This window comes from Megalobrama amblycephala, linkage group LG19 (genome assembly GCF_018812025.1).
Source record: "Megalobrama amblycephala isolate DHTTF-2021 linkage group LG19, ASM1881202v1, whole genome shotgun sequence".
Classification (NCBI taxonomy): domain Eukaryota; kingdom Metazoa; phylum Chordata; class Actinopteri; order Cypriniformes; family Xenocyprididae; genus Megalobrama; species Megalobrama amblycephala.
Genome location: NC_063062.1, coordinates 3,242,474 through 3,261,933, shown reverse-complemented (window position 1 = coordinate 3,261,933; position 19,460 = coordinate 3,242,474). Strand labels below are relative to the sequence as shown.

General features: G+C 34.3%; 2 protein-coding genes across 15 annotated transcripts in view; one reads left to right on the top strand and one right to left on the bottom strand.

Annotated features, from left to right (window-relative positions):
- plekha7a (pleckstrin homology domain containing, family A member 7a) overlaps positions 1–10,224 on the top strand; it is a 108,329-nt gene extending 98,105 nt beyond the window's left edge. For all 14 annotated transcript variants that reach the window (XM_048167974.1, XM_048167966.1, XM_048167973.1 and 11 more), the window contains 11 exons: positions 861–962; positions 1,302–1,410; positions 1,635–1,798; positions 1,876–2,061; positions 3,013–3,109; positions 3,241–3,326; positions 4,280–4,498; positions 8,420–8,575; positions 9,347–9,480; positions 9,561–9,703; positions 9,798–10,224. In XM_048167974.1, coding sequence (XP_048023931.1) covers positions 861–962; positions 1,302–1,410; positions 1,635–1,798; positions 1,876–2,061; positions 3,013–3,109; positions 3,241–3,326; positions 4,280–4,498; positions 8,420–8,575; positions 9,347–9,480; positions 9,561–9,703; positions 9,798–9,820 — 1,419 coding nt within the window. In that variant the 3' untranslated portion in view covers positions 9,821–10,224. The remainder of the gene's footprint in view (positions 1–860; positions 963–1,301; positions 1,411–1,634; positions 1,799–1,875; positions 2,062–3,012; positions 3,110–3,240; positions 3,327–4,279; positions 4,499–8,419; positions 8,576–9,346; positions 9,481–9,560; positions 9,704–9,797) is intronic.
- Positions 10,225–11,596: 1,372 nt separating this feature from the next.
- lg19h11orf58 (linkage group 19 C11orf58 homolog) lies at positions 11,597–18,625 on the bottom strand. The gene is made up of 5 exons (XM_048169209.1): positions 18,458–18,625; positions 17,740–17,823; positions 16,048–16,108; positions 13,781–13,890; positions 11,597–12,165 (listed from the first exon to the last, which is right to left on the bottom strand). The coding sequence occupies exons 1-5, from the start codon at positions 18,512–18,514 to the stop codon at positions 11,965–11,967; spliced, it is 513 nt and encodes a 170-aa protein (XP_048025166.1). The 5' UTR covers positions 18,515–18,625; the 3' UTR covers positions 11,597–11,964.
- Positions 18,626–19,460: the final 835 nt, after the last annotated feature.

Below are 19,460 nucleotides of genomic sequence, written 5' to 3'. Positions count from 1 at the left end.
TGCATGCTGCATGCATGCTTTGGATCATGTGAGTATAATGTTTATTTGGATGTTTACATTTGATTCTGAATGAGTTTGATAGTGCTCCGTGGCTAAAGCTAACATTATACACTGTTGGAGAGATTTATAAAGAATGAAGTTGTGGTTATGAATTATACAGACTGCAAGTGTTTAAAAATGAAAATAGCGACGGCTCTTGTCTCCGTGAATACAGTAAGAAACGATGGTAACTTTAACCACATTTAACAGTACATTAGCAACATGCTAATGAAACATTTAGAAAGACAATTCACAAATATCACTAAAAATATCATGATATCATGGATCATGTCAGTTATTATTGCTCCATCTGCCATTTTTCGCTGTTGTCCTTGCTTGCTTACCTAGTCTGATGATTCAGCTGTGCACAGATCCAGACGTTAATACTGACTTGTCTAATGCCTTGAACATGAGCTGGCATATGCAAATATTGGGGGCGTACATATTAATGATCCCGACTGTTACGTAACAGTCGGTGTTATGTTGAGATTCGCCTGTTCTTCAGAGGTCTTTTAAACAAATGAGATTTACATAAGAAGGAGGAAACAATGATTGTTTGAGACTCACTGTATGTCATTTCCATGTACTGAACTCTTGTTATTCAACTATGCCAAGGTAAATTCAATTTTTGATTCTAGGGCACCTTTAAATTTTGTTAGTTTTGAACCAAAAAAAAAAAGTGACATGGTGTACCTTTAAGATTAAAAAATATATGTAATATAATGTAATGTAATATAATATATAATGTTTATTCAGGGTAAATGTTTTACTGGTATAGAAAAAGCTTTGAATTTGAACTGAACAGTATTTGTATTGTTCAGGAGATGGAGAGAGCGTGGGACGACTACAGCAGACTGGAGCAGTCGGTTGAACAGCTGAGGGATGTCCTGCAGACCCAGATGAATCTCTGCTCATCACCTCAGGTCTTTTTTGTCTTTCTCTCCATTTCTTAATCCTTTTTTTTCCTGACATATTTTGCTATCATGTTGTGTTCTCTTATATATCTGATTAGCTGTCTTATTAGAATTGTTTATATACACATTTATATATATACTGTATATACACACACACATATATATATATATATATATATATATATATATATATATATATATATATATATATATATATATATATATATAATGTTAGTTAATATTTATTTTATTTTTAATTTTTGTATGGTTTTACTTAATGATAACCCTGGCTAGAATGTAAATAAGATATGAAGAAATAAGATTGAATGTGTGTGTTTGTGTTCCCAGGAGAAGAATCAGTTGAGGAGGGAGCTCTGGAGGATAGAGGATGTGATGACTGGACTCAGCTCCACCAAAGAAACTTTCAAAATCACCATAGACTCAGTGAAGAACCCAGGTAAGGCTAATAAACATAGAAGGCATAAACAAACGCACTCCGTCCGAGGTGCAGGTCAAGAGAGATAGATCTAATATACATGAGATTTGACCGCACGCTTACTTGCAAAAAGATTTTATTAACCAGCATTTCGGCACAAAGCCTTTGTCAAGGCTATTAAACATACTAAAGAACCTCTTTTTAATATAACTCTTACTTGTGTGCTTATGCGTGTTTGTGTCTAGAGAGAAAACTTGTGCCTTCAGTGACAGAGTCAACAGTGCCTTCTCGGTGCATGACCCCATCTGCAGCTGAGGTGCGGTCACCCCAACGCAGTCTTACCTCCAGTCCGTTATCACTGCCCATGGACAATGAATTTCTTCAGCATCCTCACCCTGTGCCAAAATGGGTATGTGAGACTGTACTGGTACTGTTCCTGAAAATACTGTTCTGTAAGTTACAAAAGTGCATAACTTTGGATTTCAGGAAGAGGATGATGCTCCACCCAGACCGCCTTTGCCTCTTCACTATGATGAGGACACACCTCCTGTTGTCCCGCCCCTACCTAAAGAAACATCGGTCATCAGACACACTTCTGTGCGTGGCCTCAAGAGACAGTCTGATGAGAGGAAACGTGACCGGGAAAGCAGCTACATTAACGGGGACTGCAGGGTAATTTGAACTCACTCATGTGAAGTTCATTGTTATTGTAAAGTTTATTGTCATCAGTGTTATTATTGTTTACTAAAACTATTAATAGTCATTTTCTGTAATTTAAATAAAGCTGAAATAAAATACAAATATTTGATGAAAAACTTAACCTTGGAAAATTAAGGAAAATTAGAAATGTTGCATTAGCAACAACTAAACTTACTAAAACAAAAACTGAAATAAAAATAAATTAAAGCTAAGCAAATATTTAATAATAATAATAATAATAAAATTGTTAAATTTGAAACTAAAATAAACTAAAATATAAAAATATTAATAAAAAATATTAATAAATACTAACTATAATAGTATATAATTATTACTAAAATAACACATCTTACTGAACTCCACATGTACAAAAAAGAATAAAATGTAGTTCAATCATGACAACTCTTGTTTTAGCATGTTATTGAATATGGCAGTGTTAATGTGTTTGGTTTAGGTAGACTAGATCTGCTACGTTGCTGCTGCTGTTGAGCAAGTATGGACTTGCTACTGCTAATAGATACACAGACACTGCTGTGAGCATGTAAGATATGCTGCTGCTGCATAAATAGACATAAATCAAATCCCACAGCAGATCTAGGCAGGTGGAGCTGGGGAGGTGGAGGGGCTCACAGCAAACGATAAACCAGACTATTTAAATGTTGAGCAAGCAATCTCATTGGCTGAAGGATCAGCAGAGGCCAGTCAGCATGTGTCATGTGGTAATGATATGATTGGTTCTGATTGAACCTATCAGCCTACGCCCCCTAGAGTTTCATGACTGCACTATATTTATTGATATTTATTGAATGACCTTATACTTACCTTATACACCTACTGTAGCATCCATGTGACCATAACACTTTAGTCTTTGAATTGTGATTGATTGCTCAACATTTTGAATGAAATAAAGTGTTTTGGCTATAGGTGGAATTGCGGTCCTACCTGAGTGAACCAGAGCTTCCTGGAAGTGGGCAAGGAACAGATCAGGTGGACCCAGGCTATCTGACTCTCCAAAGAAGAGGTGATATATTATTACAGCTGTTGATCATACGGGATATCTCCAAGACACATCATGTTTATAGGGGTAAAACGGCATTTAACCAATTTTAATGCTAGTGTACTTGAAAATTATTAGTTTTTGTGATCACTTAGGTCTGTCAGGCTCCTCGTCCAGAATAAACCAGTATGGTGTGGCCTTCTGCTCACAGAGGAGAGGAGATTCAGTGTTATCCACAATGGTGAGCAACAGATTTCTGTATTTTATATATATATAGTAAGATGCAAAAAAGAACTCAAATCTGTACTAGCATGCTATATTTGAATCTCCTGTCTGTGTGACAGACATACACGTCTCATGCACACAGAAAGCCGCCTCAGACAGCATGCCGGCCATATTGAGTTCTCTTTCGCACTTAAATGGACAAAAACACAAAAGTATGCAAACACACTCGTAAACACAGTCTTAAATGACCGTAAAGAGGTGAGGACATCGGATGTGTATCAGATCCGTGTCATGATGAGCGTCAGGTCTTAAAGTGACAGCAGCCTAATAAACCTGCTGCTGTGATGTCTGTCATTAATGTTAATCAAAGAACAAAAGACAAAGAGGAAATCACTCACTGCTCTTGACTGAATAACTTTTGTAGCTTTAAGAAGAATGAATCTATATTTAATTTATAATTTATGAAGTGAAGACTGTGAAGTGTTTGATAACTTTATTCAGATATTGAATATTATTCATTACAATATAAAAATAACTTTTTATCTTTAATGTTAGGTGTGATTAATTACAGGAAAATGTGTGATTAATTAGTTTTTTTTTAATCGATTGACAGCACTAATATATATATATATTATGTAAGTGTATAAAACATTATTTTATGTTAATATTAATTTATATATTAAATATTTCTCATATTATTTTATATATATATATATATATATATATATATATATATCTAAATTATGTTAAATTATGTGTTTTTATTATTATTTTAAATTATTCAATTATAATCAAAGTAAATATATCCTATATGCTATTTCTTTTTTTCTCCTTTTTTGTGGTCCTGTAAGCAATGTAACAGTTATCCTTGTGCATTGTGATACTTTTTAAGAAAAATATTTGAAAAGGCCAGAGCTAGAATTCTTCAGCCATCAAAATATGTTCACTCTTCTTTCCTGTCTCCTGTAGGAGAGACCAAAGAGTGCCTTGGAGCGGCTGTGCTCGGGAGAGTCTCAGCCGGATCAGCAGCCGCAGAGAGGGAGGATGAGTGTGGAGGAGCAGCTGGAGAGAATGAAAAGGCACCAGAGAGCTTTAGTGCGTGAGCGCAAACGTAACTTGAGTCAGGGTGAGCGACAGCCCGTCGGCTCCCGCGCCTCCACTCGACCTGTCAGCTCTGACCCGGGATCCGTACGTTACTCCCTACCCAATAAACACAGGGACCCTCGCTATGGCCCTCCCCCATAAGGCCACAAAACACAAAGCTAACATGCTAACACACGTTTTACCCCATGAACAAAGCACAGCTTCACATTAACAGGCCGTGGGTGGGACGGGGCCGTGCTGAGGGTGTGTTTAGGGATTGGCCAGAATGTGGACAGACACATGGAGTGATTACAGTCCTGCAATGGACTCCTGGCTTCTCCTGCACAGACTTGTGAATATTCGAACGTGAAGAGAAAAGGATAACACTTTCCCTGACTGCCTTTCTGATCTCTCACAATGGATTTTAGAACATTTTTATGCCCGTTTTCTCAAATGTTAATTCACTAAATTATTTATTAAATAATCTAAATATATTTTCTGATATAATTTGTAAAGCTATATTTTGTATGAACATAATACGGTGGGAATTACTGACCCTGCTGCCTCGTATTAACAACAAATTAATTATTGTTGGTAATTAACTGGGTATGCTATGAAGGTATTTCTGTGTGCAATTATTCTTAATCCTCATCTCCTATAGAAGAATAAATCAGTGAAGTGCCTCTTCATTCTAACCTGAACATCAGCTTCAGCTGAAACACTCTGAGAATGATTTCAAATTAAACTATGGAGTGCAACCAATTTTTCTCCCACTTTTTAAGAGGTTCCGGAAGTATTTTTCCCATTCATTTTTGGCATAGGGACTTTTAAACCGTCTACGTTAAAGAGTTATAAGCCATGGACCAAACCAAATAGATACGAAGTGAATCGCCACATTACAACCTTTGATTTTAAGCAAAAACAACAAAATCTGACAAAAACACAAAGATACTTTAATAAGGCTTTAATAAGGGAAAGAACTACAATCCCATGAAGCACTGGAAATGACAATCAAATTATATATATTTATTTATAATTTTATATATATTTTTATAAGGAGTTTAAGCGCAAAGGGACAATTTAATTACGTCATTTGGCCAATTTTTGGCACAATTTGCTTATTACGATTCTCTGATTGGTGGATATTTCTTTGCACAGTCATGGGTAATGTAGTTTTGCACCATGAATTCTACTGTTGCACAGTTAGTTAAAAAATACATTAAAATAACCTGGGCTGATGGCTTTGACAAAAGCATATACAATTGATTATCAACCTCGTAGCTCACAGTAAGTCTGTCTTTAACGGTTTATAAGTTATTGTTAAAAATCAGTTCCCCTATGGAGAAAATGAATGGGATTTTTACTTCTGTTGAACTCTATTGCCCATATAAAACATTTCTGATTGGCCATGAGAGCTTGCACTCATTTAGTCTAATTGCTAATGGTAGGAAATAGTAACCATTTGAGTAGGACCATTGTGTCTTGATTAGCAAGCATTAGTCTGTGGGTCAAAAAGAGTGTTTGGCCCAATCAATTGTTTTAATTTACAGCAATCATACTTGGAGTAATCAGCAGGAGCTAACTAATATTTGGGTTTTCTTTGCTCAAAATCACCTTTGTCTTTTTTAAATCATGCTGCATTCAAAGGTATTTTTGTTGCTCACTTGCTCTGACTTTTCAGTTAATGATTGATTACTTCAATCGCATTTTTGCATTCAATTGCATTTCCCAACTGAATTTGGGAAATAAATTTCCAATCAAGCACTTAATTCAATTGAGAACCAATGCAATACTCGGCTCACGTATTATCGTGAGTCACACTGCCCTATTGTTGTGATTAATGGGACAATTGACACCATTCAGACGTAATTTAAGAAAAAAACATTTTATCATTCAGTTATAACTGCTGTCATCCATATGTCTGACAAAAAGACAATGGGAAATAAATGGCCAATGGTTTTCATACTACAGCAGTTATACATACACTCAACAGTTTAGTTTGAGTTATCTGAAGGAAAATATAATTTCAATCAACTAACACTAATTTCATTTTGGCTCACTCAATGAACACTGAAAAAGTTCACTCACTTCTTTATAAATCATGGTAATGTTAAATGTTGTTTCACTAACAGCTGCCAATGAGAGGGGTTACTAACCCTTAACTTTAAGTTACTAACCCTAATTTCAAACTGACCAACTTGGCATCATTATCAATTTGATACCAACTTTCCTCTAAACAATTAAAATCCCCTATACATGAATGCCTCTGTATCTCTGTAGATATGTGGCTGAATTTTCTTCTTTGAAGGCTCCATGAAATAAAATGCGCAGTTTGTCTGTTAGCTTTAAAGGGGTGGTTGATTATAATTCCACTTTTTTAACTTTAGTTAGTGTGTAATGTTGCTGTTTGAGCATAAACAACATCTGAAAAGTTACGACGCTCAAAGTTCAATGCAAAGGAAGATTTTTCTTTTAAAGAATTTGCTGTTTAAGGACTACAACAAACAGCTGGTAGGGACTACAACAAGCTTCTTCCTGTGTTGGTGACATCACTAACCCTAAAATTTACATAAACCCCGCCCCTGAGAACACACAACAAATGGGGTGTGGCCATGTTGGGCTGCTTTAGAGAAGAGGAAGAGTTGTTGTAGTAGAGTGTTGGTATCATGCCGTCATTTTACGCCGGACTGCTTCACAAACGAGGGTCAATTCAACGCTGGATTTGCACAAAAGATTAACATGACGGCACATGCTAGTGGATGAGTTGAATCAACTCCACAGCAACTACATAAATTTATCCACTAACCATTCAGAAACGTCCAGTTTCATTCTAAAAGTTGTAACTTCTTCCTGAGTCTCTCCATCAGTGTCGACTCCGGTTTGAACAATGTAAGGCTGAACACCGTTACTGACAATCATCATTTTGGCTGCATGAGATTCTCCAGCTTTGTTGTTGTTAAGCAACCGAAGAATGTGCTGTTAAAGCTCCGCCCTCTTTTGTAAAGCGTCTGGGAGCTCATTTGCATTTAAAGGGACACACACAAAAATGACGTGTTTTTGCTCACACCCAAATAGGGGAGAATTTGTCAAGCTGATCTGTGGGGTATTTTGAGCTGAAACTTCACAGACACATTCTGGGGACACCAGAGACTTATATTACATCTTGTGAAAGGGACATTATAGGTCCCTTTAAGGCCATCTATATATTAGTGCACTTTTAAATGTACAGTCTACAGGACAGAAAACTGCATTTTTTTTTTCACGGCATTTCATTGGGTCTTTAACCACACCAGCAACTTCACCACTGTTAACCTGTTTGTCAGAAGGCAAAACGAACCATTATTAAATCAAAACAAAACTGTGATGATAGCAGACTAACTGTAAGACAAATATAATATTGTTGTGTACGTCAATCCACCGTCTGAATTCTGAGGTTTGCTCTAAAGGCGCAAATAAACCGAGAAATTGTCTAAATACCTTGTTTTTCATTGCAGTTAACTGACAACTGAGTTGTAGATGGTATCCTCTAAGTTGTGAAATAAGAATGAATGGATGGTTTTGCATGATTGTTTAATTGTTCGAGTTGATTGTGACCTGTCATGCATGGCTAGATGTGTTCAACTACAAAATTCTACAGCATGTTGTAATTTGGTGATGGGTTTGATTTGCAACAGTTACACAATTGTCTAATGCCTGTAAGTCATAACTGTTTTTCCCTCTTATTTTCCTGTCTCTTCAGGCTTAAATTTAAGTGCAGGAGAAACTACAAAAGCATAAAAATGGCTGCCAGACAGACTTTTATTTACTCTCATTTGATTGATCTACAAACTGTTAACTAAACACATTTCAAACAGTTGATCTGCCAACCATTTATAATTTCACATTTGATATCAGCTCCCTTGATATGGCAAGGATGTTGTGTGTCTGACCCATATTAGGTTTTAAATCCAGGATCAAGGCTCATTTACAGAGGAGCTGTAATGTGTGTTGCCTAAATGTTGTATATTGTTGTCTTCGCCCTAGTAGGGATGGGAAAAAGTCATTGATTTGCAGCGACCGAAACGGACCTTACTCGTCGAATCACAGCGGCCGGCATCTGATGAATGGCTGACGGTTGAGGCCCGACCAATGAGCGAACAGGAGCTGGAGACTGTGGACTTTGAGTTTGATCTTACCCGAGAGGTATAGTCAAATTTTAGTGATATTTGCTAACATTCAGTGCTTAAAATCATGTTATAAATCACCTGATTCAACAGTTCAATCCTTCCAATTGGATTTTAACCCTGTATAGACCCTGACTTGAGAAATAATAGAACCCTAAATTTTATTCAGATGCCCAAATTAAATAAGAATATGTAATTTTGTGCATTTGCTAATATTTATGATATTTATTTAAAAAGTAAGATGAAATTCTGATAACTTGTAATGCAAATCAGTGAGATCTTTATAACAGTACAGCAGGCTTACATAAAATGCATATAAATATCAGTTATCACTCTATATCTCCTAATAATGTCTTATAAACATATAATGGAATGCAATACAATGATGATTCAGAGATTTCCCAATAAATGTTCCTCAAAACATAACTTTTGTGTTACTTTTTATGGAAAGTAATGTTATGTTACTTTTGCATTTTTCTCACCTGGGTTGGGCTTGCGTATTTGTCTTGTAATAACAAAAAAAAGTTCAATTTTGGCAAATGTAAAGGCTCTTTCACACCAAAAGTGAAATGAATAAGTAAATGCATATTTACACCTGTACAGTAGAAGGTGCAGCTCAAACAAACCTTTCAGCTGTGCTGCTATTCTGGATTAAAGAAGGAAAAAGTCACCACTGCTACTTAAGCAATAAAAACAATGTAATGTTATAAAAAGTAATCTGAATACATAATACAGGTTACTTGTAATGCATTACTGTTTATGGCTGAACTTGCCCCCTGTCCCACCTCAGCTGTCGACGCCACAGAAGGTGCTCATCCCAAAGCGCCTCATGGACGTGGAGTCTGATGAAGACCTGACTCCAGAAGACAAGGAGGCTCGTTCTCGCACCGTAGCAAAGATAAAAAGCCTACTATCTAAATCGAGGTACGATGGGAAAATAAGACATAAACAGATGTAAATGGATGATGTGCTCAGATGTTGAGTCTTCTATTGTGGCATTTCAGCGGGAAGTTTATGCCACAGTCGGTGGATGCAGAGCAGATAGATTTCAGTGAGCTGGATAGTGCGCTGCGGCAGCAGGAGAGGATCATGAGCGTTCCTCGTGCTCTCGCCACAGAGGCCTCCATCAAGAGGAAGCAGGTCACAGGTGAGACATCCGCCATCGCTTGGAATATTGAACATTTGATCATACACAATGTCTTCCTGATATTTTAAAGTAATTTTAATGTTTTGTTTTGCAGCCAAAGCCATGTCTGAGTGTTGAGAAGCTTTCTTGGGGATCCAAAGAACAATATTTTTTGTACCAAATATTTATAATTCACATTCAATCATTCAGGTTCTCCGATGTTCAGAATGTTTTATGTTTTTATTCATTTTACTGGTAAATGCTTGGTCAACTACACTGTTTTAATGTTCTAACATGGAAAATGGTTCATTTTGCACGTTATTTTTTGTTAAAAATGTACTTAATCATTTGCAGTGTTATGTATTTTAAGAAATACTGTTAAAAGTACCATTGATTGTGAAATACTTGGTTTCCATTATGCAAAACTTAAGAAAACTGTCATTTTCCATGTTATTTGATTTATCTTTAAAAACATAATTTTCATACTGTGACGGACAATAGAGAGTTCATGCTCTAAATAAAGTTTAAATGTCACAAGGTTATTAATTATTTGTTACTTTTCGTGTTTTTAAAACAGCGGTTCCAGATACACCATTATTCAACTTCTATTTTATAATTGTTTGCAGGCATGAGGTGTTATATTTCCTAGTTTAACATGTACAGTACAGTCCAAAAGTTTGGAACCACTAAGATTTTTAATGTTTTTAAAAGAAGTTTCGTCTGCTCACCAAGGCTACATTTATTTAATTAAAAATACAGTAATATTGTGAAATATTATTACAATTTAAAATAACTGTACTATTTAAATATATTTGACAAAGTAATTTATTCCTGTGATGCAAAGCTGAATTTTCAGCATCGTTACTCCAGTCTTCAGTGTCACATGATCCTTCAGAAATCATTCTAATATGCTGATTTGCTGCTCAATAAACATTTATGATTATTTTCAATGTTGAAAACAGTTGTGTACTTTTTTTTTCAGGATTCCTTGATGAATAGAAAGTTCAAAAGAACAGCATTTATCTGAAATACAAAGCTTCTGTAGCATTATACACTACCGTTCAAAAGTTTGGGGTCAGTAAGAATTTTTATTTTTATTTTTTTGAAAAGAAATGAAAGAAATGAATACTTTTATTCAGCAAGGATGCATTAAATCAATCAAAAGTGGCAGTAAAGACATTTATAATGTTACAAAAGATTAGATTTCAGATAAACACTGTTCTTTTGAACTTTCTATTCATCAAATAATCCTGAAAAAAAATATTGTACACAAATATTTTGTACAATTGTACACATTAAATGTTTCTTGAGCAGCAGATCAGCATATTAGAATGATTTCTGAAGGATCATGTGACACTGAAGACTGGAGTAACGATGCTGAAAATTCAGCTTTGCCATCACAGGAATAAATTACTTTGTGAAATATATTCAAATAGAAAACAGTTATTTTAAATTGTAATAATATTTCACAATATTACTGTTTTTACTGTATTTTTAATTAAATAAATGTAGCCTTGGTGAGCAGATGAAACTTCTTTTAAAAACATTAAAAATCTTAGTGGTTCCAAACTTTTGGACTGTACTGTGTGTGTGTGTATATATATATGTGTGTGTGTATATATATATATATATATATATATATATATATATATATATATATATATATATATGTCTGTGTATATATCTACATATGTATATAAATGTAATATACATATATGTAAACAAAATTTTGTTAGATGTGATTGACAGCACAAATGTGTGTGTGTATATATATATATATATATACACACACACAAATATCTATATATCTAAATATAAATGTATATAGGTGTGTGCGTGTATATATACATATTTATATACATATACACATACATACACATATAATTGGAAAGTTTTTAAATCACAATCACAGAACAATTTTTACTGTTTATTGATATTCACACATTGACTTGATACACAAAATTGACATTTTGTCTGCAAACGTTTCTTGATAGCCTCAGTTTCTGCCCATCCTCATGTTTATATGAAATCTTAAGGGCTGAGTAGACCGACAGGATTTCATTTCTTGTAGGAACTATTTCTTTAATTTGTACAGAAGAAACAGTTCTCAACAAGTTCAAGTCCAAATAACATGGCACTGACGTGATTACATTTAAAATTGAAAACCACAATTTCATCTTTTTTAAAGGAAATAAAAATGTGCTCTCACTCTCAATGAATTACTGGAACATTTTAGGAGATAAAGAAATTGCAAAAAAAAAAAAAACGACAAAAAAAGCCATTTATGTGGCTTTTACAAATGCCATTTTAAAAGTCTTTTTCTTGTCCTCTGAGTCTGTGTGCTCTTCCTGTTTCTTGAGCTCTGCCTTGGATGAAGGTGTTTTCTCTTCCTTCTGTGGTTCTGATGGTTGTTCACTGGCCTTTTCTGAACTGTCTGACTTCTCTGGCACAGCAGCGCTTAGACTCACAGCGGGTGGATCGGGCTGTGAAGAGGAAGCACAGCAGTTCAAAACAAATCAACAAAACGTGCTCACATGACATGTTCATCACTTATACTGTATATCCTTCAAAGACACAGGCAAAGCTTACCCAGGAGTAATATCAATATGAAAATCTCAATTTATCAACATGATTTCAACACAGCTTATAAAGCCCAAATTATACTTTTACGCGTACGCGAGGGTCAGCGTAGTGCGTGTAATGCGAATTTCGTCATCAGAAGAGTACACGCACCGCCAGATTTTTGTAACCACAGGTACTTTGTAAGTGCAAGTCGCACATGCTCATTTAAAAGGTGCCATCGAACGTTTTTTTACAAGATGTAATATAAGTCTAAGGTGTCCCCTGAATGTGTCTGTGAAGTTTCAGCTCAAAATACCCCATAGATTTTTTTTTTTAATTAATTTTTTTAACTGCCTATTTTGAGGCATCATTAACTATGCACCGATTCATACTGCGGCCCCTTTAATTCCTCACGCTCCCCGCCCACGGAGCTCACGCTTGCCTTAAACAGCATAAACAAAGTTCACACAGCTAATATAACCCTCAAAATGGATCTTTACAAAGTGTTCGTCATGCATTATTTGGATGTTTACATTTGATTCTGAACAAGGTTGATAGTGCTCTGTGGCTAACGGGCCAACATTACACACTGTTGGAGAAATTTATAAAGAATTAAGTTGTTTATAAATTGTACAGACTGCAAGAAAAAATTAAAATAGTGACGGCTCTTGTCTCCGTGAATACAGTAATAAACGATGGTAACTTTAACCACATTTAACAGTACATTAGCAACATGCTAACGAAACATTTAGAAAGACAATTTACAAATATCACTAAAAATATCATGATATCAATGATCATGTCAGTTATTATCGCTCCATCTGCCATTTTTCGCTATTGTTCTTGCTTGCTTACCTAGTCTGATGATTCAGCTGTGCACAGATCCAGACGTTAATACTGGCTGCCCTTGTGTAATGCCTTGAACATGGGCTGGCATATGCAAATATTGGGGACGTACAAATTAATGATCCTGACTGTTACGTAACAGTCGGTGTTATGTTGAGATTCGCCTGTTCTTCGGAGGTCTTTTAAACTAATGAAATTTATATAAGGAGGAGGAAACAATGGAGTTTGAGACTCACTGTATGTCATTTCCATGTACTGAACTCTTGGTATTCAACTATGCCGAGGTAAATTCAATTTTCCATTCGATGGCACCTTTAATTGTTTTTGCAGGTACTTTACCTTATCCACAAGGTGGCATCTGTGCCCTGGGAGCATCAATTAACAAGATAGTCAAAGAAAAACTACATAAACAGAACCGACCAGAACACATGCAAGCTACAGCGACAATGGAGGCCTACATAGACGAGAAATTGTGCAAAGAGGTTAGAAAGTGCCCTCATTTGTACAACTCTATGAAAGAATACAAAGATGTTTACATGGGTTGTCACTCGTGGCGAGAGATTGCTCAAAACTGCGGATGCGTCGAACGTCTGTGTATGTGTACAAGTCAAATGAAGTATGCTTTGCAAGCCTGTGCATTCGACTGTGCGCATACACTAGCATTTACCCAAGACATAAGAGTGTTCAGACCTCACTAAAGCCCAGGCCGACGTGTCTCCTGTTCCTCCCTGATATCTTCCCATCCAGACCCTGTTGATACTGGTGTTCCAGCTCTGCATTAATCTTCTGATCCTCTGACCCTACAGACACACAATCAAATACAACAATATTACATCTTCAGTACAGACAATAATAGGCCATCATACTTGCCATAACAATTTTTTATTGCTATATCAGCATCAAAGCAAAAATGGCAAAAGGTACACCATATTTTTAAAATGACAAGTTGATGTTATTTTTGCTGGCATTTTTGCTTTGATGCTGATGACAGATTTCCCATTATAGTTATTTTTATTGCTAAATCAGAATCAAAGAAAAGTATCAAAAATACATATATATATATATATATATATATATATATATATATATATATATACACAGTCAAACCAAAATTTATTCAGACACCTTGAACATTTCATTCATTAAGTTTATTCACTATAGTTTAAAAAAAATGGCAATAAAATTATCAATTTTACTGGTAGTCCACTGTATGAAATTTTTTGGGTATGTCACAATATACACTTTATTTTGCTATCCTCACTTACATAAATGAACAATATATATATATATATATATATATATATATATATACAGTACAGTCCAAAAGTTTGGAACCACTAAGATTTTTAATGTTTTTAAAAGAAGTTTCGTCTGCTCACCAAGGCTACATTTATTTAATTAAAAATACAGTAAAAAACAGTAATATTCTGAAATATTATTACAATTTAAAATAACTGTTTTCTATTTGAATATATTTCACAAAGTAATTTATTCCTGTGATGGCAAAGCTGAATTTTCAGCATCATTACTTCCAGTCTTCAGTGTCACATGATCCTTCAGAAATCATTCTAATATGCTGATCTGCTGCTCAAGAAACATTTAATGTGTACAATTGTACAAAATATTTGTGTACAATTTTTTTTTCAGGATTATTTGATGAATAGAAAGTTCAAAAGAACAGTGTTTATCTGAAATCTAATCTTTTGTAACATTATAAATGTCTTTACTGCCACTTTTGATTGATTTAATGCATCCTTGCTGAATAAAAGTATTCATTTCTTTAATTTCTTTTCAAAAAAATAAAAATAAAAATTCTTACTGACCCCAAACTTTTGAACGGTAGTGTATAATGCTACAGAAGCTTTGTATTTCAGATAAATGCTGTTCTTTTGAACTTTCTATTCATCAAGGAATCCTGAAAAAAAAAGTACACAACTGTTTTCAACATTGAAAATAATCACAAATGTTTCTTGAGCAGCAAATCAGCATATTAGAATGATTTCTGAAGGATCATGTGACACTGAAGACTGGAGTAATGATGCTGAAAATTCAGCTTTGCATCACAGGAATAAATTACTTTGTCAAATATATTTAAATAGTACACAGTTATTTTAAATTGTAATAATATTTCACAATATTACTGTTTTTTACTGTATTTTTAATTAAATAAATGTAGCCTTGGTGAGCAGACGAAACTTCTTTTAAAAACATTAAAAATCTTAGTGGTTCCAAACTTTTGGACTGTACTGTATATATACACATGCTTATTAGCATGCATATTACTAGAATATTGGCTTTTTATTAGTACTTATTAAACACATATTAGTGCCTTATTCCATGTGACCTTATTCTACATTCTTAATCCTACCCAATACCTAAACTTAACTACCTTATTAACTATTAATAAGCAGTAATTAGGAGATTATTCAGGAAAAGGTCATAGTTAATAGTTTATATGTGTTCCCTATACTAATGTCTTACCATAAATATATAAATATATATACATACACACGCACATATTACACATACACACAATATTTATGTGTGTGTGTGTGTGTGTGGCCATTTTTGTTTTAATGCAGATAATATAGCATTGATAAATTCAAACAATTTCCCATAACAATAATGTCTCCCTCATGGTTTGTTTCACACAGCGTATAAGAATAAGAAACTTCAATAAGAAACTTAATTAAGGTAGTTGTTTTATATTTTACAAGTGTACACTGCATTGTAACGTAGTCCTATGTGGTCAGTAAATGACAGAACTTTACCGGTGGTTGGTTTAAAGGTCAGAGCATGTTCTCTTAAGCTGCACTGTAGGGAAAAGGATATGTGGCGTACAGGATGTCATCTGATGCAGTCCCCGCACAACCGGGGATTTTGAAGTGTCTCATCCAACACAATAGGAGACTGCAATCACTTTCCAGCAACCCTTCACTTCCACCCTAGAGACTCACCACTGCGGAAATGGGACGTTGACTTGTGATCCCCAATAACAAGGCGTCCAGTGTGCTCTTTCTGTCAATGAATAAAAACATTTGAAACAAGAATGTGTGATGTTCATGTTGTAATTAGATAACTGTTTGAAACAGTTGAAGTGACTTAAGGGATTAGTTCACTTTCAAATTAAAATTGTCATAACCAATATGCTAGTGCAAGTATATAACATTTAGTTCAAACTTTGACCTGTGGAGGGCAGTAATACACTTAGCAGTGTCTACACTGCCGGAATTTAGGATTTTCGATCACCGACTGTCCCCCTGAAGCGAGGTGTTCCCCAGGGATCCGTTCTCGGGCCTTTATTATTCATAATTTACATCATACCACTTGGTCAGATTCTACAACGTCATGGTCTTGACTATCATTTTTACGCTGATGACATTCAATTATACTCAATCTGCACACCTACTCCACCTCCCCAAACAGACAAAATCTGTGCTTGTGTGAAAGACATAAAAGATTGGCTTAATTCAAATTCTCTGAAAGTCAACATGGACAAAACTGAGATTATTTTCATTGGAACTCCCTCACTTACCACCAATATTTCTACCAATCTCACCTGTGAAATTGCTGGTTCTCGCATCAAAACATCCAATACTGTTAAAAATGTAGGTCTTTTCAGTCTCATATTTCCTCTATTACCAAATCTACTACCAAATTTCACCTACGTTGCATTGCCCAACTCCGTCCCTTCATCAGTACCAAAGACGTTGAAACTGTCTCATCACTCCTTGATTACTGTAATGCTCTTTTCATTGGTCTACCTTCCAGCTCCATTTCCAGATTACAATACATTCAAAACTCTGCTGCTAGAATACTCACCCATACCAAGCGCTCTGCTCACATCACCCCAATTTTGTATGATCTCCACTGGCTCCCAGTTGCCCACCATATTAAATTCAAAATTCTCCTGCTCACTTTTAAATCTCTGCATGGCTTGGCTCCCCCTTATCTCTGTAATATGCTCGTCCCCTACACTCCGACTCGCTCACTACGTTCCTCTGACTCTGGCCTTCTCGTTGTCCCTCGGCATCGCCTCTCTTCAATGGGGGGCAGATCATTCAGTACTATCGCACCCAAACTCTGGAATTCTCTCCCCCGCTCACTCTGTTGTGTTAATAATATCTCTGAATTTAAATCATTACTCAAAACTCACCTATTTTCTGAATGTTATACCTCTTGATTTGATTCATTGATTGCTCTGCATTATTACTAATATTTCTCTGAATGTAATGTCTCTTAAGTCCTGTTTTGTAATTTTGTACTTTTATATTATTATTATTATTATAATTAATTCTAATAGAGAATAAGAGAGCTAGCTCAAGATGAGCATTTATGGTTCAAACGTATATAATTTTGAATTTTTTTTTTAGATAATGAGCGATGGTTTCTCTAGATAAGACCCTTATTCCTCGTCTGGGATCTTGTAGAACGCTTTGAAGCTGCACTGAAACTGTAATTTTGACCTTCAACCGTTTCAAGTCCACTATATGGAGAAAATCCTGGAATGTTTTCATCAAAAACGTTAATTTCTTTTCGACTGAAAAGAGAAGGACATGAACATCGTGGATGACATGGGGGTGAGTAAATTATCAGGAAATTTTAATTTGAAAAGTGAACTAATCCTTTAATAACAGAAAGAAATGTACCTTTCCTGCTCCCATCAGCCTCAAAAACTTCTGCTTCCTTTCGTCTGTCCCTAAATCTGCTGATGTCCATTGTGTGGATCCGGTCTGCATTAACAGGTCAAAACAGTTTCACTTGATTCATTAGTGTGTCAGAAAAGCACATACAATTAGAAATTATTTCAAATAATAAAAGTTTTTTTTTTAAACTATACATATAATTTCTATATATATATAATTTCTATATATATATATATATATATATATATATATATATACATACATACATACATACATACATACACACACACACACACACACACACACACACACACACACACACACACACACACAGACATTTATTTGTTAATTTTATATATATATATATATATATATATATATATATATATATATATATATATATATATATATATATATGTAAATTAAAATGACGTTTAACTATGAATGCAGAAAACAATGAACAGATATCACCTGGAAATGAATTATCTGGTACAGTAGTTAGCTATGCAAAATCATTTATAGTCAAAGCAAAGCGGAATAAAGTACCAAAAAGGCAGATAATACACTAGTAAAATGCATATGTAACTCTTTCAGCACACGACTAACATTTAAAAATAGTTGTAGCAGCACATTGCTAACAATCTGCTAACATTTTGGGTTCACCAAAATGTCAGATCAGCTGTAGTTAATTCAGAAATACATGATGATGGAAAACACATACTTCATCTGGAGATGCGGGTCGTTTTGTGCCTTTACATTTTTCGTCTGAAGAACTCATTTTCAAAGGTTTTGAACAACAGTAGTCAAATCAACATTGCTTGCGCCTGCCTGTCTGCTCCACCGTTAACTTAGCAGCTAGTAGCTATCATGACCTGCGCGCAGTGCATCTTGGAAGTTGTAGTTATAACGACGCAAAATCGAGTCTCCTCTACTTTTAACCCAATGTTTTGTTTATTTGTTTTCAACCAACAAATATATCAAATCCAAAAAAATATACAGTATAGTTGAAACCTGGTTTTTGGTCTTCAAAATATGTGCTGAAATCCTAAAAAAAAAAAAAAAAAAAAAAAAAAATATATATATATATATATATATATATATATATATGTATTAAGTAATGAGGAAGTATATTGACACTTTTTAGTATAAAACAGTTTAATTATTGATCAACAAATTCATATGGTTAGCAACATATATATATATATATATATATATATATATATATATATATATATATATATATATATATATATAAAATACTAAAAAGTATCAATATACTTTCACTTAAAATATATCAGTTTATATTTTATATTCAGTATATATTATTAAGTACATTGTAGCCTAAATGTTCAAAACAACAGATTAAAAAAGGGTTTCGTTTTTTGGGAGAATATATTATAATATAAAACATTATTTAGATTATATAAATGATCAAATAAAATATAGAGAATATAATATAGCTAAATTATAATGTAAAATATATAGCCTACAAAAGAGCCACCCAACATGAAAAAATACTAGCCTAATTTAAATACTAGTGTTTTTGAACCATACTATAGTAAATTGCAGTATACTGTATATATTATAGTATTTACAACACTTTGTTAATGAATGCTACTGCATATTATAGTAAACTGTAATAAATACTGTAGTATACTTTACAGTAAACTGTAGAGTATTGTAGTATAATATAGTTGTAGAAAACTTAATACATTATAATTTGT